At 36.1% G+C, this 27,043-nt stretch overlaps 1 protein-coding gene across 1 annotated transcript in view; it reads left to right on the top strand.

Moving 5' to 3' along the window:
* HNF4G (hepatocyte nuclear factor 4 gamma) overlaps positions 1-18,881 on the top strand; it is a 55,959-nt gene extending 37,078 nt beyond the window's left edge. Inside the window, exons 3-11 of the mRNA XM_030446263.1 lie at positions 2,800-2,968; positions 4,686-4,780; positions 8,076-8,182; positions 10,094-10,249; positions 12,392-12,479; positions 14,610-14,762; positions 14,946-15,182; positions 15,660-15,782; positions 16,474-18,881. Of these exons, the coding sequence (XP_030302123.1) occupies positions 2,800-2,968; positions 4,686-4,780; positions 8,076-8,182; positions 10,094-10,249; positions 12,392-12,479; positions 14,610-14,762; positions 14,946-15,182; positions 15,660-15,782; positions 16,474-16,592 (1,247 nt within the window). The 3' untranslated portion in view covers positions 16,593-18,881. The remainder of the gene's footprint in view (positions 1-2,799; positions 2,969-4,685; positions 4,781-8,075; positions 8,183-10,093; positions 10,250-12,391; positions 12,480-14,609; positions 14,763-14,945; positions 15,183-15,659; positions 15,783-16,473) is intronic.
* Positions 18,882-27,043: the final 8,162 nt, after the last annotated feature.

A 27,043-nucleotide genomic window follows, 5' to 3' on the forward strand; every position in this document is an offset into this window, starting at 1 on the left:
TGCTCCGAGATGCAAAATCCAACTAGTGAACAGAAAAAGTGAAGTTCAGTAATGCTATAAGGTGTTAGCTAAACCTTTTATTAATGGAACGTTTGGGGGTTGTTTTCAAACGCAAATCTGGTCTTTTACACTTCATCGCTAACTTTAAGTTAATAACATGATAATTCTTTAACATTAAGGAAAATAAAAGAGAGGTTATGTGTAATAAAGTGACTGAACTGTACTGTCAGCAGTCAGTTAATCAAAGAAAGAAAATGGAGTACTCAGCAGTTGTTTTATTTACTGTAAGACAAATGAATAACTAGTATTGACAGTTTGGACATGAAAGCATATTTCGTATATAACATTCAGAAGGACAAAGTTATCCAGATGCTCGTGAAAAAAATTAGCTACTGTTTCTTGATACCTAGTTTCTAATTGTTGGGCTGATATTTATTTAATAATTTAGCCTATGTGCATATATGAACTGGAATGATTTTATTAAAAAATCACATAGGCTTTCTAAAGACAAATGTTTATCTGAGAAAAACTATTTGCATTTGGCTGGTGTAACTCTTTAATGTTAGATGAACTTTTAATGCAGTAAATTTTTGACAAACTGTACCTATAAGTTATGTCTGAAATAGGAGGCACACCATTCCCCCCCTGTCCAAAAAAAAGAAAAAAAATGTTAGTCCATTGAAGTGAAGTATCAAGCAAATTAAACTACTCTAAAATGTCTGTCAAATATTCTTATATACTTTAAAATTGTTTTATTGTATCTTAAAGTATAGTTCATTGAAATATGTTTTCTAAAAGGCAGAAGAAATATTTAGTGATTTACTGGAAAAATACTTAACACCTGCATTTTAACATATTCCTGCCATACAGAATCTAAATTAGTTTTATTATTGAAGTTTTATCTGAATTTCTGATGTCACTTTACAGCAAGCTTAGTAAACAGAACAGTAAATTTGGTTATTGATTTGGGAAGAAAAAACAGACCTTTATGGCCTAAGTGATTTTGAAGCTCTCAACGATTAGGTAACTTTTAGGTGATTTCTCAGCTTTTTGTTCTAGTATGAATGATTTCACTGGTAGTTTGTTTTTTGCTGAATCGCACTCTTTCAGATCTGTTAATGTTACATCAAATGGAAAAGCAGTTTAGGGAGGTTATGCTGTGTTGCATTATGTTCTGGTGATAGAGCTGTTTAAATTATTCACTGTAAGTGAATAGTTTTGTAATTATTAGTTATTAGGTGCAGCCTTTTTCTGTTGAAAGTTTCTTTTGATTTTAGGTAAAGTATTTTCTTACAGAATTTATGAACCATCTTGTAGCTACAGTGCTGGTCTGGAACTGAAAGCTGGCTCTTTTGAACCTTCCTATGTGTCTTTTCTATCTGAAAATTAATAAGAAACATTCAGAGAAATTTAGCAATCCACATTCAGGAATATTCCAGAGTTCTGTTGAAATAAAAGACATTTGAAAAAAAAGGTCAATTTCCCAGAGGTTTTGATTCAGAGTAATATTAAAGAAAATTTGTATATCCCTGTATGTATACACAACTTATATTGCTTTGAAATATTTCATCATCGAATTATAATATTGTATTTTTAATTATACTGCAGCATTCATATGATCAAAAAATTACAAAAGTACAAGTGAAAGTTTTTTGTTACGCATTTAAAAAAAATATTTTCCAGTCATGACAAACCTAGTTTTAAAATAAAATATTTACAGAACTGAATTATTAACCTTTAAGATTCAATTTTTATTTTATCAACTTTCAATAAAATTCCTATCAGTTGTGTCTCTGTAAAAGCAGAAAAAAATGTTGCTGGTTCTCTTTTTGTCTAAAGAACTCTGTTTAAATTGTAAGCTCTTTGGGTCACAATGAAAATTTTATAACATTCATGTAATAAATTTTAATTGGACGTAGTACAATATGAAAAATACTATGTATAGGTATTTACAGTTTTACTTTTCAACCTGTCCACCGCTCATTAACTCATTTGCCTGACATTTGAATACGTGTTTGCATAACTAATTAATATGTCAACCTTTCCTCTCCCAGTGAACAGCTACAAATGTAGTTACATATCGCAAATAGGTTTCCTTTCATAATACCAGAAGCATAACAGAAAAAGCTTTCTTAGAACAGGTCTGTTAAACATTTTGACTCAAAAAAGAATAAATATATCTGGTTTGATTTCAGGTTAATTTCTTCAGCATAATTTACCATATTCAGTGACTAATTGTTAATCATGTAGCTAATATCTTCTTGTACATGTGAAGTCTGCCCCAGTGGAAAATGTGTTCAAGGAAATAACACAGTCCCTCTTGCCATTTTTTTTTTTAAATTTAATTAAGGGTTGTGTAAAAGTGTCTTGTATCTGTGCACTTGTATCTGTGTATGATAGTTGGTGATTATTTCCAACTTCTATGGGAACTGATATAAGAGATCATTACAATCTAACTAGCCAACACTGCTTTGTGCCAAAGTTCCCCTTCAAGTTAGTAAGAATGTATATGTAATTATACATACAGTCACACTTTAATTTTTAACCTCTTTCAGTTGGAAGGAGCTTGGAATGAAATTGTTTGTTGCGAACTTCATAAATTCTGTTTACATCTCTATAACTTCAAAAATTTTCATCTGACTAAGAAGCAGATGTAATCAGTTATGCCATGCTATATAATAAAGTGGCAATGGAAAAGGGAAAGGCCATAAAAAGCTTCCACTAAAGTACAAATTGTTCATGGGATGGTTGTCAAAATTCTTACCCGTAATGAAATGTGTTGTTCTTTCCTCTCCTCAGACAGTTCTGGAGAAGCTGTCAACATGAATGCTGCTGACAATGGGGTCAGCAGTCTCTGTGCAATATGTGGAGACCGAGCAACAGGAAAACACTATGGTGCTTCCAGCTGTGATGGATGCAAGGGATTCTTTAGGCGCAGTATACGGAAAAACCACGTCTATACGTGCAGGTATTTCAAAAGTTCATCTAGAGGCACTAAGTTAACTAATTTATGCAAAAATTGCATTCAGACCTTTCAGAACTGTCAGGGTATTTTCATTTTTTTCTTACAGAATTCTAACCAGAATTCCTGGTGAGGATGTGGTTCATGATATATTCTTACAATTGGAAAAATATCTTTAATTCAAATGACTCCAGAGCTGGTTTTTTATTTTTGATTACAAAGGTTATCTCCTGAAAAAAAAAAAAAAAAAAAAAAAGAAAAATGGCAACCTGAAAAGTGCAATTCCTAGCTGTTTTCTAAAATTTCTTTTCAAGTTTTTAACTTATGAAGTCATTTTCTGAATAGAAAATCTCAGCTTTATGAGTCTTATTTCAAGAGCTGTAGAGGTGCATCTGTGTATCTTCCGACTTTGAATGATACAGTACTCTTTTAAGTGACCATTGCCCCTTGTCAATATGAATGAACATCTTCTAATAGATCCAGACATCTTCTGGATATCTGGCTTCCCAGGTTATCACACCTCAGGTCTGTGCACCATGTCTCATCAACTGATCTGTTCGTGGCAAGTCCCTAAAATCTGTTTTAAGATGGGCACAGAATATAGGGAAACCTTTGTGCGTTCAGGCAAATAACTAAATAAATAACTAAACTTTTTGTAAGAGTGGCTTTTACTAGAAATGTTATTTACAGTCCTCCTTGTTTGCCTAATAGTCTTACAAGGAAATCTCTACAGATATACCACATTGATAAAGCATAGACATTTCCCTGAAGTAGTATGACGAGCTGTTGCAAGTGATTTCAGGAAGAGGTCTGCAAAACAAAGAAGAATTTATCTAACAAACACACGGAGCAAAAAGACAAGCAAACAGGGAGAGCGGGGTGTAGTGGGAAGAGCCTTTCTTGCTCCTGAGGCTCGATGAGCTGCTGACCTCTCCATACCTTGCACCAGAGTGAGCTTCTCTCTGTGGGTGTGTGTCCCACCTTTATTGGTCCCCTGGTAATAGGGGGCCTGCCCTAACCAGGCACAGGTGGACTCACACCCACTCTTTGGCAACTCAAAGCACCTGGTTTATCTTGTTTCTCTACAGGGGGGGATTGCTCATATACACCCATCTTGGGAACACATGTGAATGTGCATGAGAGCCTTGCAGTGTCATGCTCTGTGTCTGTTCATGTCTTTGTTTCATTGTGATGTTAGAATATTTTCCTCCCATTTCCTGTCATCATCTGGAATGATACATGTACCTTGTTCACTGTTATCTTCCAGAAGGAGTAAACTTTACCAGCAAAAGGTTTGGTAGCTAAGGGCTCCTTAATGCCAGTGATAATTGGCATTTTCCTTGGTTATGCTTTACTTTTTCTGTTTGTGGCTTTTTTCTTCTTTTTTTGTTGTTTTTGGTTTTTTCCCACCTCAATTTGATGCAGCCAGTTACTGACATATCTCACAAAAAAAAAGAAAAAAAAGATGTAAGCTATGCACATAGCTCCAAAATTTTCTACACTTGCCCATTCCAATGCAAATGTGTCTACGCACACATATATTCCTGAAAATCGAGTGAACATGAAACATGTCTCAAAGAATTACTAATAAAATAAAAAGTGAGGGAGAAAATCTGTAGTTATAGACATTGTTCTGATGAACTGGATTAGTTGGTTGGGTTTTTTCTTCATAATCTGCATGCTGCTTTAGTAATGCTTTACAGATTCACCTTTTCTCTTATAGATTCAACCGCCAATGTATTGTTGACAAGGATAAAAGGAATCAGTGCAGATATTGTCGTTTAAAAAAGTGTTTCCGAGCAGGAATGAAAAAAGAAGGTAATAAAGTAATTTTTTATAAAGATAAATAATATGAATTAGTAATAAAAATTATAAAAAACTCCAGAATAATTCAATGGAGAGTCTGCTGTAATGCCTTCATGATGGAGAAATGCTTTTGTATCAAGGTGAAATATGTGTCATCTAATTTTCAGGTGAGTAAAGAGTTCTGACATTTGGAGTGTTAGAAAAAGGCACTCACTGGAGTGACCACATTAATTGAAAAATATTCAAATCTCATTGAGGCTTTATATGAGATGACTGTTACTTATGGATCTCACTGACCAACATAAGAAACGTGGTTAACACAGTGATCCTCTTGTCCAAGTGGAAGGACTGGGCAACCCCAAGAGCAGAGCAACATCAAAGAAAAGGGAGTGGGAATGTCAGCCAATTTTTGTATTGGGTTGTTGAGACTATTGCTTCACTGGCAGTTATGATGTAGAGGCAAAAGATGTCTCTGTCAGGTTCACAGAAGCACCCAGAAATGGTTCTTTCATCAGAAACTTGGCCACCTGCTTTGTTGGGAGCACAGTGTATCTGTCTGAAGGTCAGCGTGCAATGGTGGGCAGTTCTCCTGTGATGATGATTACTTTGTCATATACTTAGTCTATACATAGCTTTCCTGAGATAAAGGAAATTGTTTCTTTATGCTCTTATATACCTATACTAAAGTAATGTTTTGCCAGTGATTGAGTTTTGGGATGAAGCAAAATAGATGTTGTTATTGTATCTGGATGGGGATATTCTAAACAGCATTACACCATGTAAGTATGAAGTAGGTTTGCTAATTTTTATGGATCTCCTTGAGCACAGCTTAACCTTGTAATTTGGGCCATTAAATCAGTAACTTTTTAAATGAATATTATCAATCTGATGTGAAGAAAAGGGAAGACCTGTGTGTCCACAGCAGCCCTAAAAGTTTTGCAAAAAACAAAGCTTCAAAGACTTTCAAAAGCTGAAATTAAATAATATTTTCATTCAGAAAGAGCATCTGGAAGTCATCTAGTTCAGGCCCTCATTCTAAACAATGCTAACTTCTGGGTACAGCCAGGTTGCTTGAGACCCTCTCCTGCCAGGTTTGTACAGTCCCTGGGAGGCAAGATTCTACAGTCTCTAAAAACTTCTTCCAGTGCTGGACCATGCTCATTGGGAAGATGTTTTTCCTTATATCTGATTGGAATGTGTCCTGCTACGATCAGGGTAACATCCATTGCCTCTTGTCTTTTCACTGTACATCAGAGAAGAATCTGGCTTCATTTTCTGTAAACTACAGAAATCAGACCCTTACCTCTGCCTTGGACCTGTTCTTTCTTATCAAGATATCTCACTCTGCTTCACCTTTTGTGTCTTGTGGGTTACATATCCATAGCCCTCCACTGGACACTGCCCAGTTTTCCAGCATCATCTGTGTATTGAGAAGCCCAAAACAAAGAAGTCATCACTTCCCTCAAGATCCTAATGCATCCCTGTGCACGGCTAGCTAACATCTCCATGAGGCATTCTGCTGACTCATGTTGATGAAGTGAAGATATATCCAGCACAAAACTTTTAACCTAATTTATACCACTGAGCCTCCTCTGGTCCCAACAGCTATAAAACTTTCATTTTTCATTGTGTCCAAGCCGTGCTTATTTAAGGCTTCCCAGCGTTAAAATAATTCAAGATGCTGAACTGTAAATTTTGCTGCTTGTGTGTTGTTCTGTACTTCTCTATACCATTGGGGAATGTCTCAGAGCCTAAGCATAGCATAGTCTAAATGATAGTTTCATTCTAACAATCACTTCCTTTTCTTCAGGGTGAAGGTGCAAAAGGCTGGTAAAAGCTATTCAAGCCCTCTGAGCAGATATTCCCCCTTTCTCATGGAGGCTCTGTTTGAGGCAATTTAACTTGAACTGACAAAAAAACATCCAAGACAGACAATCCAGTCTAATAATCCAAAATTATGCATATGCAGGGGAAAATGGAAGCATTTCTTGGTGATTCTCAAAGCACTCTATTAGTGACTTTTCCTAGCGATTGTCAGAGTAACTCACTGTTTTTCTAATACTAATCAGAGATGACCTTATGTTAATTTTCTGTGTAGCACTTATGCTGCTGAGTGTGAATGAGTTTTTTTCTCCATTCTTTTAAAACAGGTTATATTTTTTTCCTGCTACATGAACATTTAGCACTTTGTGTTTATCACTGCGCAGCATTTCTTACTGTGACCTTAATAAAAGGCCCATCACAGAGTGTCCTTGGCAAAAAGTTGGTACACCTCTGGAATAAAGTATGCACATTGTTCAGATAAAACCTGAAAAGTTTGCAGTGTATAGAATTATTTTTTTTTATTGAAACCTTTGGTTTGATTTCTAAATTCTGTAATGCAGATTGTTTCTCACAAAACAGCAAACATATCTTTGGAAATAAAGCTGCTGCTGTTAAAAGATGATGAGATTCTTTGTGTAATAAAAAGGTTTTGATCAGTAAATTTTTTTTTCCTTTTCTCCTTAGACTAACCTTGGACATGATCTAGGTTTTAGAAAACTCTGGTTGATAGTTTTATTTTTAGTTCTTCCTTCAATTCAAAAGTAAGATTTGTTGTTTCATAAGCCTTGCATGTGCTGATTAAGAATTCTGTATCTGAAGGACTTTTTCAGCTGCCTCTTTTTTGGGTCCCATAGGACAAAACTTACCGCCCAAAACTGTTTTAGTGTTTATTTTTGTATTTTTTTAAATTAATGAATGTTCTGTAAACTGGCTAGGAATGCAGTCTCACTGTGGAGGAGCATGAGATTTAAGGTTCAAAACCATCTTACTAGTGGCTTAAATTTACAGTTCTTTCCTTCTTCAGATTTTCTTAAAGGAGAGTAGGAATAGGGTTTTCAGCCTTCCTCTGAAACATATTTTCAGTGATGATGTTGTACCTCTTGACCTATTCAGCAGTCTGCATGTGTTCCATTTCTAGCATTCTCATAAAACCTGACATGAAATTGGTTAAAATAACAGAACAACAGCATGTGTTGAAGTTTGAGGGAAGAAAGAGGTTTTACTGTAGTGAAGCCAGTCACAATAATGACTTATAATTCAACATCTATTTACAATTATTTATGTGTAGTTTTTACAGGCAGACAGTATATGGGTAAAGACCATTAACATGTGATGTCATCCTTTCTCATTACTGAGTGCTAAAAGCACAAGAGTCTGTGGGGTGTTTTTTGTTTTGTTTGTTTTTTTTAATATCAAAATTTCTGAAACGATATTGTGTGGCAGTGCCTACAAGTCAATAAATGAGATGCTTATTCTTTTCCAGCTGTACAAAACGAACGGGACAGGATAAGTACAAGAAGAAACACTTTTGATGGCTGCAACATTCCCTCTATTAGCACCTTGTCACAAGCTGAGACATTGTCCCGTCAGGTACTGAGATCTACCACAAAATAATTTTATGACCATGTTTTTTAAAGTTAAATACTTTCCAGTTTCTAATTGCATTAAATATATTTATTGAGATTATTTTATTCTGCTTCCAGAATGCACCTAGCTTTCTCTTCCCAGCGAATGAATAAATATTAGAATACATTCTTAAAGCAAAGTCAGTTAAAAAAATATTCTACATAGTCTGGGAAAATATATCCGAGGCTCCTTTCTTAATAAAGCTTTATGGTTCTTACTGCTTTTAAGTCCCTGTCTTTCTCAAGCAGCTCATGGCATCTATCTGTCCTTGAGGCTGGAAAAAATTGTCCAAAGTCATTACATTCAAAGAGGTGTGGACACTAATTTCCTTACATTCCTTTGAAAATTCCATTTTAATATTCTTAGACATATAAATAAGGCAAACAGAAGTATATTTGCAGAGTCTATTCACATATTGCTTAATAGTCTTAATAGTCTTAAAATTCTATATTTTTCTCTCAATCAAATGGTAAGGTGATCTGAGTCCTGAGGAGAGACTTGGTGGAGGTGATATTGTCACAGATCATTGGACTTGTCCTTCAATTGTGAAATGAGGAAGATGGTGTCATTCATTCCTTTTAAAATGTTCATATTGAAATAGGGAAAATTAATTATTTTTGTGCCTGAAGATCTCTTACAGAGGAATTTTGTCCAAGTATAATGCTTCCCCTACAGATTCAGGAGATGCTTCCTGAATAGTGAAAATCAGAAAGAGGAATTCTGGAGTCTTGTAGGAGTAAAGGCTCTGGTGGTGCCTTAGTGTCTGATGGTGCTCTGGACAATAGGGTTGCAGTTTAACGTTGTCATATTCATCAAGTCATTAATGTGTACAAATTGCAAGAGAGATTTCATCTTGATATAAGAAAGAGTGAGAGCAATCAATAACTGGAACAACTTTCCCAGGAATGTGGTAGAGTCGCTGTCACTGGAGGTTTTCAAGATGTGCTAGACAGGGTGCTAGATAATCTCATGTAGGTAGTCATGATCAAGACTCCCTTTTCCCTTGTTTCCTTTTCCTTTTCCTTTTCCTTTTTCTTTTCCTTTTCCTTTTCCTTTTCCTTTCTTCCCTGGCATGACAGCTTCTATAAAGCTGACCGTTAATTCCCAGGCTTGGTTTTATCTTAAGTTGTTTCTCCTGCCTGGCTTAAGAGCAAGCCTGGTTTTGTTCCTTTCCTTTAAAAGTCATTAAGTTTAGGATTTGTCTTAGTGATTATGTGAAAGTGCCAGAAAGATACTGCACTCTTCTTACTTCACAGAATGCTGTTCGCTGCAGGTGGTCTGATGCACATTCATATCCTTTACATTAGCTCTGAAATGTCTCAGGCCCCTGCCTATACTGCTGCTTCATCATTACAAACCATTCTCCTTCAGGCACTAAAAAACCCCTGGTTTAGCATCTAAAGTTAATGATACTTATCCTTTTAGTAGAAAACATGTTACCCCTTTATCTCTCTCTTTCTTTGTCCTTAATGTTACTTTAGTGCTCCTATGAGCTTTTTTTCCCTGACATGAACTAAATGTCAACCATTAAAAAAAAAAAACCCAAACACCTCCCCCGCACAAATAAAAAGGGCTCTGACATATTTAAAACAGTATTTTGTAATAAGATGATGTTGTATTGCTGTATGAATAGTGTCATTTTTAACATACTTTAATATACAAAAATATGATAGAACACACTGGTAATAATGAGAAATATAATGTTATAATTTATGTGCAGAATAATGGTCTGTATGGTCAAGGAATTTCTCAAGGGTATGCATGATTACTGATGATTTTTTTTCTTAGATATGCTGTTAACTGGTGAAAATGCAATTATATTAAATTTAACACTGTGGGTTTGTTGTGTTTTTATTTTTTTCTCACTATGGCCAGATCTCGATATCCAGTCCTGGTGCTAGCACTGACATAAATGTTAAGAAAATTGCTGGTATTAGTGATGTCTGTGAATCTATGAAGCAACAACTTTTGGTACTGGTGGAATGGGCTAAATACATTCCAGGCTTCTGTGAATTACCACTGGATGACCAGGTATAAGCGGAGACAAAAGAGAGAACTTTAATTTCTGTCATGTTATTTCTGTGATATTTAAATGTTCTGGTTAAACCCTATCTTTTTGTCTGGTCAAATAGAGCTGTGTTCTGGACTTACCATTTTAGAATTTTGTTTTCAAATAGCACCACAAAAAGAAATCAGTGGAAATTGAGAAGGACCTAGCATGTTAAAAAAAAAAAAAAAAGAATCAGTAAATGAGTGCATCTTATAGTGTTTTATTCTTTCTGTATTCATTTGCAAGCTGAGATAACAAGCACCACTCAAAACAACAACAAAAAAAAAACTTGTAAAAAAACAAAAAAGCTTTGCTTTTTTTCTGATCTTGCAGAGAATTTATTTCATGTTCACCTTTCATTATAATATGGTTTCAGACAGTGTGTTATTTAATTTGAATCAGGTGTTCTCCACTTCCAAAAAACCAAACCATTAGAATATCAAAAAAATGGCAAACCTACTGATACCAATCCAAAGCAAATGATCTGTCATATACTACAATGTACTAATATTATGTTGTATTCAGTGAGTGGGGGGGAGAAAAGCATCAAACCTGGAAACTTGTTAAGGGTTCTCTTAAAGAGATCTGATCTATCATCACATCTGTACTATATCCTAATATATATGTAAGCCTAATATCTGGACTTCAAAGTTGTGCTGACACCAGCATTTCCACGTTGCAATTAGCACTTCTCTCATTGGCTGCCTAAGCAGAAGGTTAATTCATGGCTCAGGATCTCTTAATTCCTGTCCACCAAAATCTTACTCAGCTTGAAAATGACATTGTGAAGAGGAACTGAGTAATTCCTCCCTTTTGCCCCTTCAGTCTCTGAGATTTTAGTGAATTCTGTGAGAAGGTTTAGATCATTCTTGGGTTTGAGACTCAAAATGAGCTCGTTCCCTCTTATATTCTTTCTTCAAAGTAGGAGCTTTATGACTTCTGCAGACCCACAGAATATGATATGTGTGCACAAGCTCAATATAGTGAAATAACTTAAAAATGAGAAGGAGAATTTTAATATGCCAGGTCAACAAAAGCAAGCAAATATTGCTGGTTTTATCGTTAAGATAGAATGAAGGAAAAGAGAAGGGATCAAAACTCATTTAAAAGTTCCTCTCTATATTTTAAAAAAATATTTAAAAATCAGCTTAGAAAAATAGGTGATAAACAGCCCTGCGCTGTTTAAAGAATGCATGCTGGGAAATAATCTGGAACCTTAAGTACTTTAGAAGACTAATGACAGAGATACTGGGGGTAAAAACAAATGCCATTTTTGCATTTGCAATAGCCTCTTTCTAAGGCAAATTGTGCATTTATACCATCTGGGTTTGAGCAAATGACTCCTGGTCTGGGAATAAGCTTGACTAGCAAAGCATAGAGCAGGCCAGAGCAGATAAGCTAAATCTAGCAGGAACCTGAAAAATCTTATCATACTGAGTATTCTTAGGTGCTGTGTACCTTTTTATAGCTCATAAAGTATTAGATTGGATTAATTAAAAAAAGGAATTACTTGACAAAAGAGGAGTTCCTTGAGGAAACAGAGGCTGGAGTTTCAAGCAGACATTAAAGGCAAAAGGATAGTAAATAGGTGGCAAAGACTAAACTAAGACCACATTTTAAAGTGCCTTTTTGGCATGATTCAGGTTTCTTCTTTGAAAGGTGTAGATATTTTAGCATATCTGGGTTTTGGGGGAAAAAAGCTCTTAAGTGGTACTTAAATTTTTGGTTCAGCATGAGGAAAACAAAACACTGCTAGTGCTGAATGTACTTAACAGTTCATCTTAGCCCACCAGAGTCTTTGGTGTCAACTTAAAATTCCAGAGACAAATTAAGGGAATAGGTACTAGGAAATAAATCCAAGTGTTCTATTTATTGAGACTTATTTTTCAGAGCGGTATGTTTAAAGACCAAATGCTAGAAGTGAATGATAATTTAATTATAGGGTGCTGTTAGCATGGTGTTAAGGTTGTTACATTCACTTTGCATTTTACATTAGAACCTTAACAGTCTTAAACCTGTACCAATAGCTGAATATACTCACAGTAATATAGATCCTCATTTCTTTTGCCCATATTGGAACTTACTGCTTTATCTTCTAATGAGTCTGCTTTTTTTTTCATGAGGTTGCCCTGCTAAGAGCACATGCTGGGGAGCACCTGTTGCTTGGAGCAGCAAAACGGTCCATGGCATATAAGGATATTTTACTCTTAGGTAAACATTTGATTTGTTTTAATTAATAACGATGATGCTATAGTACATTAGCAACCATGTAATCACTTAAGTGGAACAACTGTTCTGGCACAATCAAAACAATGCATTCTGTGAATGCTGAATAGCTATTAATGACATAATGTCACGTGCACTGTTCCAGAGAAAGCAGGTGGACAGTTTCCTGTGAGTTAATATGGCTAAAGGTTTATTGAATACCTAAAACCACAAGTTAAGGGAGCTTCTGGCGAATTGCCTCCTTACATTAGCATCCTTTCTGCACCTTTGTCCCATAAAAAACCAGAACAAAACAGCAACAAAAAAATGTTAAAAACCTTTCGCTTAAGAGGAGAGCAGGCAACCTATGGCCCATGTACTAATTTCAGTCTTCATTACATCATCTATCTGGAGGTTTCCAAAGAGCACTTCAGATATATTTATAGAAGATCATATAGGCTAGAAAATTGGATAGCCTGGATAGGCATCCCTACAACTCACTTTCCCAAGAGCCCTCTCATTGCTGCCTTGATTCTCACCATGTGACCATCATATGAACAGCATGCCTGTTGTTCCCTGACGTGTGGGAGATAGGAGCATCCATGGCATGGTGAGGGCTCATTTTTATAAACCTGCATAAGCATATTCTTGGTCACTTAAAAAGGCTCCTTTCCTGGGTCTTGTAAAGATATTGTGTCTGTTAGGGAAAGGGTTGTCATCATGTGGTGGAAGCATCTCTTGCCTTCATTCACCCATCAGAGAGGCACAGTACTACCATGACATGTGTCCCTGTACATATAGTGACATGAGGAGGCATTTGTTAGTACTGTTAGACACATTACTCTGCCAGTCTGAAAAGCACTGTGCCAAAAATGGTCCTATTAAACAAGTACATAACTTTGGAGCTTTTTAGGTTTTTTTGGTTTTTATTTTCAGAAAATGTGCACGTCTTCTTGGACAGGATTTTTTATTTTAGGCAAGACTAAACAGATTACAGACTCTCACTAGTTTCTTCATTGATGGTGTGGTACAAGGGATTCTTCCACTGCTTTTTCTCCTTCCTCTTAGGGTCTGCCTTTTCATAGCTCTTGATCAGCTTGAATTTATTTTTACACTTTTCATAGCATTAAAGGGACAGGAAGGGCTTGTTCTGGAGTTACTAGTCTAATCAACAATCCTTTCAGATTAAAAACTGCACAAATTACCTTCTTAACCTAGTTCTTCTTCTAGATACAGTTTTACTGATGAAATTAACAGAAAGACAATAAAACATTTGTAGATTTTTATTTGATTTAGTGGGCAATAAAGACAAAAAGGGTAAATGCTAAGCAGAAAAATATTGTCAACATGAACCAATATCACCATATGTATTGAAAAAAGAAATAATTTCAGGTTCCAAGGCTTATTTCTGATTTTTGGAGGTAGATACCTGTATAGCTTTTGAGTCCCTTTCTGGCATGGATGTGTTATGATATAAGCATCAGCTTGTCTTCCAAAAATTGGTGGCTTCTGGAAGGTTTGTGGTTTTCTCACTGTTCTCAACATTTAGGTGAGATGATTTATGGACAGAAGGTGAATTGCAGTGTCATGGAGTCTTCCCCAAAATGAAAATTTAAAATTAGAAGAGCAGGGGAAATTCTTTTGGTACTGAAAATTTTAAGAGGCTTTGAAATTTTATTAGGAGTTGCAGAAGAATCTGTTAGAAGTATTCCTGATGCCTTGTCTGGAAGGAGGTTTCTTTGTCCAGTGACAAATCCTGATTACTCAACTTGGGATGTATAATTTTCATGGAGAAATGTGAAATTTTAAGATCGATTTACCATTACATGTATCTATTATGTAAAGATAATGGCCTACTTGTGCATTCCAGATATAGAGCTCAGTCTTGTGGGCTCTTCAGTTGGCATTTTTACATGCACAGATTATTTACAGATGACAGATGTATTTTGTACATAGAACAGTTCTGTACCAAGTATGATACAAATAAAAGTTATTACTTAAAAAAATATTAAATATTTGATAAAGAAAAAAATACAAACTAACCAAAAACGTGTGCTTTGGAAAAGGGGACTACATCTAGTACATTACATCAAAGTTTTTGTGTCAATCCACATGTTGGTTTTCTTTCTCTCCAAGGCAACAATTACATAATCCACCGCAACAGCACCGAGGTGGAGATCAGCCGGGTGGCAAATCGGATTCTAGATGAGCTGGTTCGACCCTTCCAGGAGATTCAAATAGATGACAATGAGTATGCTTGCTTGAAAGCAATTGTGTTTTTTGATCCAGGTACCCTTTCAAAAACACATCTTGGAATTATTGTACATGTGATTATATTCAGAGTGATTTTTGTTGATGTAGCATCTGTTTGTGTTACCCAGCTGAACAGGAAAAAATGAACTGGAAAAAAATAAGATGCTCCTCCCAAATATAATCTGGTTTGACTTTAAGTTTGTTTTCTCATTTTTTAAGATGCAAAGGGACTCAGTAATCCAATGAAGATTAAGAACATGCGGTTCCAAGTTCAGATCAGTTTAGAGGATTATATTAATGACCGTCAGTATGACTCCCGAGGGAGATTTGGAGAACTTCTGCTTCTACTGCCTACACTCCAGAGCATCACTTGGCAAATGATTGAGCAAATACAATTGGTTAAGCTATTTGGAATTGTCAAAATTGACAGTTTGCTTCAGGAAATGTTATTGGGAGGTAAGATAACAACTTGTTAAATTTACCATGTCTTGTTTTCTTGAATTTAGGACACTGAGAGACACTGAGAGAATCATGATGTAAGCAAACACTTTGACCACACCTTGCTTGCTGAGCTTTGAGTCATATGATTGTTAGATAAAGCCTTCTTGTTTTGGCAGCTCATCTCTACAACCTCAGATTGTGCTGTATACTTCCCAATCATTGCTGGGTATCTAGGCACACAGTTCCCTAGGCAGATGGAAGATCCCTTCCAAGTATTTAATGAAATCCACTGTCAGTGCAGTCAAAACAGTGAAAATAAACACAGTGCTTAATACAGTTGAAGTCTGGTTAAATTGTTTAATGAATATCCGGAGGCAATTATTCAAATTGCCAATCAAAATATTTGCTCTACAGAAACATAATTATTGCAGTATAAATCGTTGACAACAACATGCTCTTTTGAATTGATGTGTGCTCATGTTATTTTTGCAGGTACTTCTAATGATGCCAGTCATCTGCATCATCCAGTGCATCCTCACTTAGCCCAAGATCCATTAACTGGCCAAACTATCCTCATAAGTTCAATGTCTGCTCCTGTACATACAGAACAGATTTGTGAGTAATTGCAAGTTTGCCTCTGTCATAACATTTCACTGTTACAGTTAAAAATATTAATTAGAATGGTGGCCTGTCAGTGCTCATAGAGTTACTTCATCATCATTTTTAAATTAAAATAATTGTGCATTAAAAATGCATGTATATAAACAGTGTTAAATGAGAGACACTGACCTGAATTTAAAGTTCAGCACTATTCTAATATATCACTGGTTTCACATGAAAAATTTTCAAAAACTGAAAATTCTAACAACTAAAAGAAACAAGAAAGCTGAGCAAGGGCTTTTTTCACAGGTGTGTAGTGAGAGGACGAGCCATGATGGTTTAAAACTTGAAGAAGGGAGATTTAGGTTAGACATTAGGAAAAAATTCTTTCCTGTGAAGGTGGTGAGGCACTGGAACAGGTTACCCAGGGAAGTGATGGCTGCCCCTCCTTAGAAGTGTTCAAGGCAAGGTTGGATGGGGCCTTCAGCAGCCTGGTTTAGTGGGAGGTGTCCCTGCCCCATGGCAGGGAGGTTGGAACTAGATGATCTTTAATGGTCCCTTCCAAGCCTCGCCATTCTGATTTTAGAAAATATCCTGTTTATCTAGTATGCCAAATATAACAGTACTTCCTTTTGGGGCAGTAGTATGTGTATGCAGAGTAGGCCAGATTATAAAAATACATAATTCTTTCTGTATTCTTTTTCAGCAACTCCAGAAACTCCATTACCTTCCCCTCCACAAGGCTCTGGGCAAGAATACAAAATGTCTACGAATCAGGCTTCAGTCATTGCACAGCAATCTATTTTGAAACCCAAACCATTGTGATAATGTTTCTCTGCCTGTCATACTCATCTGTCTGTCCCTCCTTCTCTCCCTCTCTCCTCTCCCATCCCTTCCCTCTTCCTTTTTATGCACTAGATAAATTGGTAGGACACTTGCACATTTAAAATCTCAGGATGATAAAGGAAATTATTTCCTCAGCAGACACTACTGTGGATGTTTCTTAAAACACCTTGTTATTTGGAAAGTGATGCTCACTGTTCTGACTGCCATTCACAACTGTAACTGTGGACACTGCAGTCTGACAAACATGTATAGAGGTTGATACTGTTTTTAGATCTTTTAACTGCACAGATTAATTTTTTTATTTCCTGTTTTAGTTGTTGTCTTAATGTTATTGCTTTAGATGTGTATATAATTTTTTTCTTTGTGACGGAACTGGTTAGTGCTTGTTTAGCTGTGAATTGTAGACATGAAAAAGTGTGTTAATCAAACAAAAGCCAAGATTCCTCAAATAGTAGAACAGTAGGCTACCAAAGCACATGTATTAAATAGAAAGGAGAAAACAAGGGCAGAAACACCCGATTAATTAAAAAAGAATAATAATTAAAAAATCCTGTTTTGAAAGAAAGATATCAAGTTAAAATTCAACAGAAGTGTTCAATCTCCCCTGCTTACCTATTCGTATGGACATTATGGGAATTAGGCCATTCTGGGACACTTTTCACCTTGCTTTAGGGGCACAGAGGGTATAAGTAGGAATATGGCCAGACCATGCCACTTGACCTCAAGGCTGGAGTATAGACTTTGTACTGTTTGATTTACAAGGGTAAATGTAGCCATTGTGTTTATTTGCTTTACTGGCCAGTGAATGCATGTTTCACCATTCACTCTATGTATAGAGTAGTATGCAGTAGCTCTGTGTCTGGAGAGGTATGAACTAACTCTGAGCTTTAGATGTTTGTGGTTTGAGCCATGGCATTTCAAGCCATAAGATATCCAGCACACCAAATACTTATTCTCTGGATTTTTAAGAGTTTTCAGAAGCTTGGAATGAATTGACTTACTATGAAAAGCCCCTTTCTCCTCCTCTTCTTCCTCCTCTTCCAGTCAAAGGTGACCCAACACTGACCAAGTTTTGTGCCTGGAGTCTGTAATAACCCATCTAGATTTTGGACTTTTTGTGGTTTTGCTCAAAGGGGACCTTGCGACACATGTTCACTTGGGATGTTATGTGAAAATGATCCATTATGATATATAAAGTGATCTCTTGTTCAAATAATCATGAAGAAAATCACCACTTTCCACATTTTTATACCAGACAGCAACAATTTTTCTTTTAGTACTTTAAAGCAGACTTTCTTCTCAGAACTTGTGTAAGAGAGAAACAGAGAAAAAAGAGAGAAGTAATTCTGCAGTTTACTGAATGATTGCAAAGAGAAAACATTGGAGTGCAGAAATTCTGCAAAGTGAGATGTTGGTCATCTTGAGCCAGACACCTGCATTAATTGCAGAATCCAAAGATGGTGTAGTTAAATCTCTGACTTGTAAAAGTTTCTGAAACACACTGATAAGATATTTCAGTTATGTTTTTTGCAGGCAGGAAATGCTGAGCTAACCTGCATGTTCAAAAGGCTTTCATGGAAATACACTTACCACCAATGAGACCTTGTTTTTATGTTATTTTAAAGTAGTTGCTTTTGTAAAGCCTCCTAATGTTTATGTTTTGCTTTTTAGAGTGTTTTTCTTTTTGCTGGTTACTGTTTATTTTTATCAATGCATTACTCTTTTTACAAGTTCCTTTTAGCATGAGTTTTGATGATGGAATATAGTACCAACATTTTGCCATTAACTTTAGGAGCTACCAGACTGTGCTGATGGCCACCAGCACTTTATGGGGAAATACAATGGTAAACCATGTGTGAGGGATACTGAGCAGCCCAAAAGCTGACTAATGGGTGTCACTTTTGTGCATTTGTCATGAAAAGAACATTTGGCTCAAGCTGGGCTTGCATGGCTTTCCTGTGTCAGATTAATGAAGTCAATTGCATAACTGTGGCAGTATTGGTCTGACAAAAAACATTTAGTGGGAAATAGAAAGTAGTCCCTGAGTTGGCTACCCTTGCCTTATATAAGCAATATGTATAATAGCTTAATGTGTTTAGTTTTCACAATGTACTTTGGATATCAAGTGTACAATGAATTGTTTCCACACACTGCCAAAATGTACCGGATGGAAAATATACTTTAGTATTTTATCTGACAAAAAAGTTATCTATTTTGTATGATATACTACATTTTTGAATAAGAAGAACACCGCTGTAATTTATTGGGAGAAGCTGATTTATTTTATAAATGTAATATTATTTTTGTAAACTTAATTATGAAAAAAATCAGAAATTAGTAGCTTTGTTAAATGTTAAATTATAATGAGATGTAACTTTATATGTTTGAAGTCTGATACTGGTTTTTTTTTGTGTTGAGCATTTGGAATTGAAAAGTTTGCTGGAAATATTTCAAATGGACTGTTTTTTATCAAAGCTCAATAAAGAAAAATGAATGATCCAAATGACACATTTGCCTTTGTTAATTTTATGACTATCTACATAAACAATAACAATGCTTTATGTTGCTTATGTTGTGACTAAGTATAAAACTGAAATATGCTTTCATCTCTTCAGTATTCACAGCATCACAGTGTCTGTGGTTGGAAGGGACTTCTGGAGGTCATCTTGTCCAGCCCCCCTGAATAAGCAGATTATTGAAATCATATGAAATAGGATGGCAACATTTTAGTTGATTCATCTGTAACATGGCAAATAATTACATAGCTATGGTTTTCAATTTTTAATTCTGATTCAGAAAAGAATTTAAGTGCATTCTTAATTCCATCTGTGTTTAGAATGAAGCATATGTTCAACAGCCTTTTTTTTCTGGACAGGGATAACTTAACAAATCACTCCCTTTTGTTTCTCTAGTGCCTTGCTATTTAGTCTAATTTATTTGCAGCTAAGCAGTTGTTTATTTTGTACAGACTTTGAAAAATTTAGGAAGATTCTTTAAGATTTATATTTTTAGATAATGTCTCTCGAGAGCCTTGGAAAGTATATTTTGTTGTATGTCTCCTTTGAGTAGATTTTGAATAGAGGGGTGTTTTTTGACTGGGAGGGCGTAATTACATAAAAGGAATTGGGCTCATGGGTTCTACTCAAGTGCAGAGCTACATGAAAAGCTGCCACTGGAGGTAGAAGAGGCTTTGCTTATGAGTTTGGGTGCTTTTAGGTCCCTTTGAGAAACTTGTGTCTGTGGCTCATTATTTTAAATGAAAGATTTCTCTGCCCTTCACTGTAAATGCTAACTTGGGTGAAAGAAGGTAATGGTTTTAGAGGAAAGAAGAGAGTCTTTTCAGCCTACAATGGAGAAAATATGGAAAACCTCCTACATCTTCAATGCCATGAAGTGCTGACAGACATTTCTTTACAGATTTCTGTGAATCATCTTTATAAACCACACCATTAAGTGAATCAGAATTGTATATTTTACAGATGGAAATATTAGCTTTCAGTCCTACTCATTGTGCAAAATTGCTCCCAACTCAGGAAATCTGTATGTGGGTGAAGGCATTTACTGAGCTGCAAGAACCTTCTGAGACAGAAAATTTAACATTCTCAGAATACAAGAATGAAGTCCATTATGCCTTCTGGTTGTACCTTTGTTACTTGGCAGTTCTATATTCACTCCTAGGGATGTGCGTCAGACTGTGACTGACAAAAATTTTTATTTCTGTCCAACAGACATGCAGTTCCAATATTTCTGTTGCTTACACTAAAATACATAGAGGAAGAAAGTATTTATCTCCACATTTTCCAGTAACTCTTTAATAACTTATTGTGTTGGTTAGCAAATGTCTACACTTTTTTAATTTTCCCTTATGTAGAGCCATTAGTTTCCTTCTTTAGGAAAAAAACAAAACAAAACAAAAAGAAAACGAAAATTTACCCTCAAATTTTCAGCCACTGAGTGAACAGTTTTCCTTCTGTCAATGTTGTAAAAAAGGAAACATAGATGTCATCAGGGCTGGTTCCTTATCGTCTTGTGGCAAATACAAATATTTTAATTAATGGAAAAGTTTACTTGTAACTAAAGAGCCTTCTATAAAGCATGATTCTATGATTCTAAGCTAAGATATGAAACAGATTGCAGAGAGGAGTAAAAGTGCTGCACAGTAGGGAATGCATTTTCAAAAATCTTTTCTATGAAAATTAAAATGGAGATCTGATTTCTAAGCAAAATGATAAATACTTCTATGAAAAGGTAAAAAACTTAATGATGAAAGTCAAATATAAAAACTTATACAATGAAAGAGAACTTATGTCCTGTATCTTAAGATGGAAAGAAGTAAATCATACTTACTGAATACCAGGATGTCTGAATAGCCTCTATGGGAAAAATCTCATAAAATGGGGGAGCAAGCATGTTGTGCCTAAAAATGCACTTATGATAATTACCTCTATTGCTGAATGTTGTGGTGGACTTAAGATTGCTACTGGCATTGTCTGGTCATTCAGCTGAGTCTCAGTTGAAGATGCCACATCAACAGTAGATTTGTCACCTCATCACTATAGGTTCCTGGTGTGACAGCCACTCAAGGTCACATAGTGGCACTATAGCCTTGCACCAGAACTGAGCTCTTAATTGCAACTTCTGATGATCCTGGGCCTGAAAACACGTTTTCCTTTTGCAAGTGTGAACACCACTGATGTCCAGCATGACAGATGTGCTTCATGGAGGCAACAGCAGCAAGTTTTGAAGATTTTCCTTTAGCCAGACTGATGAAAGGGTGGTTTCAGCTGAAGCTTAGGATCTCTGCTCCAAGATTAGAGAATGTCTAGAAATCCACAGTTTTTAAATTCTTTGACCTGGGTCTGAATTGCACTGGCTGGTCTCTGAGTGTTACTGTTAAAGGGGGGCAGTCTTTGAATGGCTGAGAACATTGTGTGTCTCATTAGGTTCAGGGGCTTTGTGGGCTTTGGGCTGCAATGTAACCTCCTCTGATGTTTTGTTAGTAGGTTGACCAAACAGATAGAAAGTTGCTGTTTTGATTTTAGAATCTTAAATGTTGTCAGAGAAATAATACCAACAAAGATTGCTCAGAGAGTTGTTTCTCTGGGAGTTAAACTACCCTAAGAATTAAAGGAGATAGTGAATGGCTAGAGAAAAATAATTTAATAAAGTATATGACAAGGGCTTTCAAAGGATTTAGTGAACAGAGGAAGGCAAGAAGTCCTGCACAAATTGATAACCATTAATTCCATGAAGAGATTATGTGAACCTCTACTGTGGAAGTATAAGTTCAGACAGTTTTGCTCAATGTATTTTGGTTTGTGGTTCCTTATATTATCTGTACATTGCAAACATCAGATGAAGCTGGAACAGCTGATTCATTCACAATTTTTCTTAAGCATTTCAGGAATCATGTCCCAGCAGGTTAGCATGCCCACAGGTGCCAACAGTTTGTTGGCTCTCCACAGAACTGCAGTGAAGGGTGACCTGGGCATATTCTATATCACTCCTCAAAGACCCTTTCTCTGTGTTCTTTAAATGAATTCTCTATCAATGGACAATAATAGCATGGGAATAGAACAGGACCATTTATGTAGCTCAGGGCAGTGCTTACTGTCACCAGTGGCCTTTTATTATCACATCTTGTCATATGCTGCATAGCTGAACCTGCCAGTTGCATCACCTGTACTGCATTTTCCCAAGTCCTGGCCACTTTTCCTAGATGAACTCTGCAAATTCCCCATTTTTGAGAACACTGCAAGACAATGAGCACCCAGCTGATGCTAACGATGCCAGCAGTCAGAGTCAACTTGCAAAGTGATCATGATAGCAGCTGATCCATTAGTCTAAGTCATGCTTTATTTCAAGCTGCTTCCAGGCCAATTGTGATGAGATAAAAGCTTGCTCAAGTTTTTAATTGTGTACACAGAGAACATTTTAGTTTGATACAATTTTAGAGAAAAGAGAAATGCTGGAGTTGTTGATGTCATTTGTCACCTTCACAAGTAGCATCATCCACTCAATCTGCAGAGTGTGCCACCTGTTAAAATGCCCTTTTAAAATAAAGCAGCTAAATAAATTGGGTTACATCTGCTGTTTATTTAAAAGTATGCCGAGTTCATAGAAATACAGTTTTAAGATTATGTAAAAAATTATTTTTTAATCTATGAATTTCACTACTTAAATTAAATGGTGTAGCTTATGTTACATTTTGAACACCAAGCTGTTCCACCCCCCTTGTTTTTTTGACCCTCTGACAATGGAATGAATTTCCATGAATATGACTGCCCAACAAAGCATGCCATTTTTCAAATATGTGCCTTTTGTAATTTAAATAATGCAAGCATATGAACATTGAGATTTTGCATTAAGAGGCACAGGCAATCTCACCAAAAGAGTTTATGCAATATATTTCCAACATCATCTATTCCAAGATATAATTAAGATTACCATGGCCAAAGACTAATTTGATGTGGTTTCCAAAAACTGGAGCAGATAGCAATTGTAATAGAGGGCAAGATTTTTCCATATAATTTTTTTCATTGTGATATTAGATTTTTAATAAGCATTAGTCTTGATCAGAAATGTAATGAAATGGACAAATACTCTAAAATATGCAGATAGATATATTATAAAATAACAAATTTTATATAATCAATTTAGGTACTGTGAAGTACATTTCTTTTTTTGAAACAAGAACATTATTATCCAGTTTTAATCTCAACAGAAAAATCATAATTTAACTGTAGTATGATCTGTCCTCCATTTTAATGCAGGTTTTTTTTGCAGGTTGATTAAAATTGTGTTGTGTGATTAAATGCATGGGAACAAATATTCCATTCCTGTGACACTGTGCCTGTTCAGAGATTGACAGCCTGAGGTGCTGCTCATTAATCAACAAATAATTTGAAAATGAAAGGACAGAGCCCTTCTGGAGGGCAGGAGAAGAAACCACATCTCCCTGATCATGAGTAAGGTACTGTTGAATCTTTCAGCTTTTGACTTACAGAAGGAAACACCTGCTTATGAAGAAATTTGCACTTTGAACATAGCGTTAATTGTGGCAAAAAGATACCTAAGAAGAAAAAAAAGTTACTCATAACAATACCCACTTAGAGAGGATAGATTCAAGGAGGGCAGTCAGCTGAGGAACTAGCACAGCACCATTGCCTTTTGCAAAGCCTCCCCTCCTGGAGGTATATGAATAAGTGAAAAGGAATCTTTATTTTGTCAGGAACAGAGCAATTGTAGTTAACAGACCACCTCTTCAAACAATGCAATTTCCACACAGAAAAATCAGAAGAATATTATTTTGATTTGGAAATAATTCAGTTTATTGATTTTATATACAATTCAGTCTTTTTGGTATTTTGAGTGCTCTTTTCAGACTTTAAAGGCTTGGAATATACCTTGCCATGTCAGATGTCTTCTTCAAACTCTGCCCAGTGGGGAGGAGTGGGAGAGGTGAATGAAGATATTAGAAGGCCAAAAAAAAAAAAGCCAAAGCAGTGGGAAATTTCAGACCCAAAGAATACACCTCCATCAGCACACTAAATAAACTCATGAGACCTACTTCAGCTAAAGCATGTGAATGGAACTATTTGCTCAAATTACTGTCTTCAACCCTAATAACATTATTTTCTGGTGATAACGGTTCTTTAGTGTAACGATAATTAATTGCATTGCTCTGTCCTCTCTCTCACCTGAATCTTATCTTTCCCAGAGTAAGAGTCCTTGTTTATTTACACCTTAATTTATGTTGAATCCTGTGCCTGAGAATCCTTGAACCTAACAAGCTTACGACACTTGTGCAGTCACACTGCTAGCCCCATTTCATGTGAGCTCAGGCTGAATTTCCTTTGGCAAAAAGGAAAAAAAAAAAAAAAAAAAGCACCCACTGAAAGAAATAGAAAGGGCAAGAGAAAATAGAAGCAGATTTAGAAGGATGCAGAGCATCCTGTCATTTCTGTTACTCACTGCTGCTGAACTCACTACCTACTGTTTATGACCTCTGAACATGCTTGTGACTGCACAGTAGTTCCTCATGTCAAAGGGAGACATATGGTGACACAAAGGTCTATATGCTGCCACTCAATTTCTTTGTGCAATCTACATCCAGATTGTTATGGAGAGTGTTTCGAAAGATGTAAACAGCACATTTATTTTATCCCACTCCTTCTTTTAAAAAACATAAATACATCCTTTGCCTCTTTGTGCTTTATTTCACTGATAAATAAACTGATCCTGACGTATTAGCAAAAATGTAACATTTGGACCAGATTTTTGCAGATACATTTCATCTTCTCTACGAGTCACCTTACTGAAATCAGTTTTCAGCAGTGTTAATTTTCTAATACCACTCAAGTTTATTGCCAGGTGGTTGAAAATTTTAATCTAGTTTTATGACATGTGGCTGTGGGATGGTAATGAGGAATACCAATATTTCTGTAAATGAGGTATCATTGCAGTCAGGGTGTGTTACAATGCTTTAAAGCTGCTCTTCTCTGAAGTTCTGTAATTTGGGTGCACTGTGTATTACAGGTTAATCCCCAGTACACACAAACCAATTCACCAATTTAATCCTCATTATTTCCTGTCACTTTGCTTTAAACTACAAGCAGCACAGGAGACAAAGCTGTGCCCATTGTCCACTGTCATTTCCTTTATATATGGAGACACTGAGAGTTATTTGTTGACCTTTGAAGTAGAGTGTCAAGCTCCTTTAATATTCTTTCATTTCAGATGATGAGGAATACAACTGAGAGTTCTCGGTCAGTCCCACGTGACTCCTGTCCTTGGTGGTAATGAGGCTAAGTGGGGCAGGTGACCCCTAATGTAAGAAGGGATCAGCAGAGTGCCTGCTCCAGCATGTCTGTAGGGCTACATCACGCTGTAACTAAAAGCAACTTACTTTCTGCTTCTTTTTCTGTGAAATAAAGGCAGCTCAGCCTGCACTGAAGCTGCTGCTCCACTGGAATGAAGTCTATTAATACATTTGACATTTTTATTTTTTATACAAAAAATATACCGTGAAATATGATACTATACAAAACGTTACACCATTATTGGAAGAAAAAAATTACATTTTGTAAGCCTACCTTGGAGTTTGACTGAAGAAAGCATATTTGAGGAAAGATAACGTGGGTACTATTACATGGGAACCTAATTTCTGTTCATACATAGGCTGTGGCTGTCACTCACTCATGTAACCTAGTGTACATTAGGAGTGTGGGCACCCTTAGGTCATGAGGTAAAGCTCTTCAGGCTGCTTAGACATTTGAGATACAATCTGAATAAAACACTTAGCACCCTGACCCAATCTAAGGGAGCACTTAAGCAATGCTTAACTTCAGAGTCATGACTGACTTCAATGGAGCTGCTTATAGGCTTAAAGGGGAGTGCACTCTGGCACACTGTGACGTGTAGGGATGGATGGAATTGAAAATGCCACCCTGTGAAATGGAAAATAATGCAGTGCTCCAGCCCATCATACAAATTAGGCCAGAGTATTTTAAAAAAGCAGAACTACTTTCGGCAGAACATCTCTCTTGCCTATCCACAGGAAAGTATATATGAAGACAAGATGCAGACTGAGCAGCTAAGTGTCCTGTATAAATTGCAAAGGATCCTTCACCTCCTCATTATTTTGAATACATAATCAATCGCAAATGGAAAATTCTGATTTTTATCCCTGCACATTGGTGACTGTTTTGTAGTGAGTGAGTAGTTCTTTCCAACTGTGTATGAAGTGTTGGTGGAACTGACTGCTCAACAATCATCTGGTTAGAAATTTTTGTCCTATAATAAAGCTACACTTGCAAGTAGTTACAGCAAGGGCCGTGATTGAATGTACTGAGAGCCTGCACTATGGTTTAATACCCTTGGACACAGTTGTCCTGAAAATTAATCTAGTGATGGAAACTGCACTATAGATATTTATGTGAAACTAAACTCTGGCACCAATCTTCAAAGATATTTTGGCACCCAACTGCTACTGAAATCAATGGAAGTAGGGTACCTAAATAGTAATTAAGCATCCGTGTATCTCTAAGGATTTGTGCTTTTGATCTCAAAATCTGCCAGTCCAGCTCATTACAAGCTCTACATTTTCTTTAAAAAAGATATGAGGTATGAATTAAGGGTAAGATTAATTAATAGTGGCGTTAACTGTAGCAAAGCAAAGAGATAGATCGCACTGACAGAGAAAATAGAAAGGATAATGGATTTAATGGCATGTGTTCTAATGGAAAAAAATAACCTACTGCATGAGACTGTCATATCTGAAAAAAATGTGACTACCATTTACAGTTCATATAGGGACAAAAAGGTTTATACACTAGCAGTATATAAATCACTGAAAAGAGTAAGATGAGATCTTTATAGTAGCAGTGATATATTTTCCCTTGTGGAAGCCAAAGCCCAATTTTGTATCT

This window comes from Calypte anna, chromosome 2 (genome assembly GCF_003957555.1).
Source record: "Calypte anna isolate BGI_N300 chromosome 2, bCalAnn1_v1.p, whole genome shotgun sequence".
Classification (NCBI taxonomy): domain Eukaryota; kingdom Metazoa; phylum Chordata; class Aves; order Apodiformes; family Trochilidae; genus Calypte; species Calypte anna.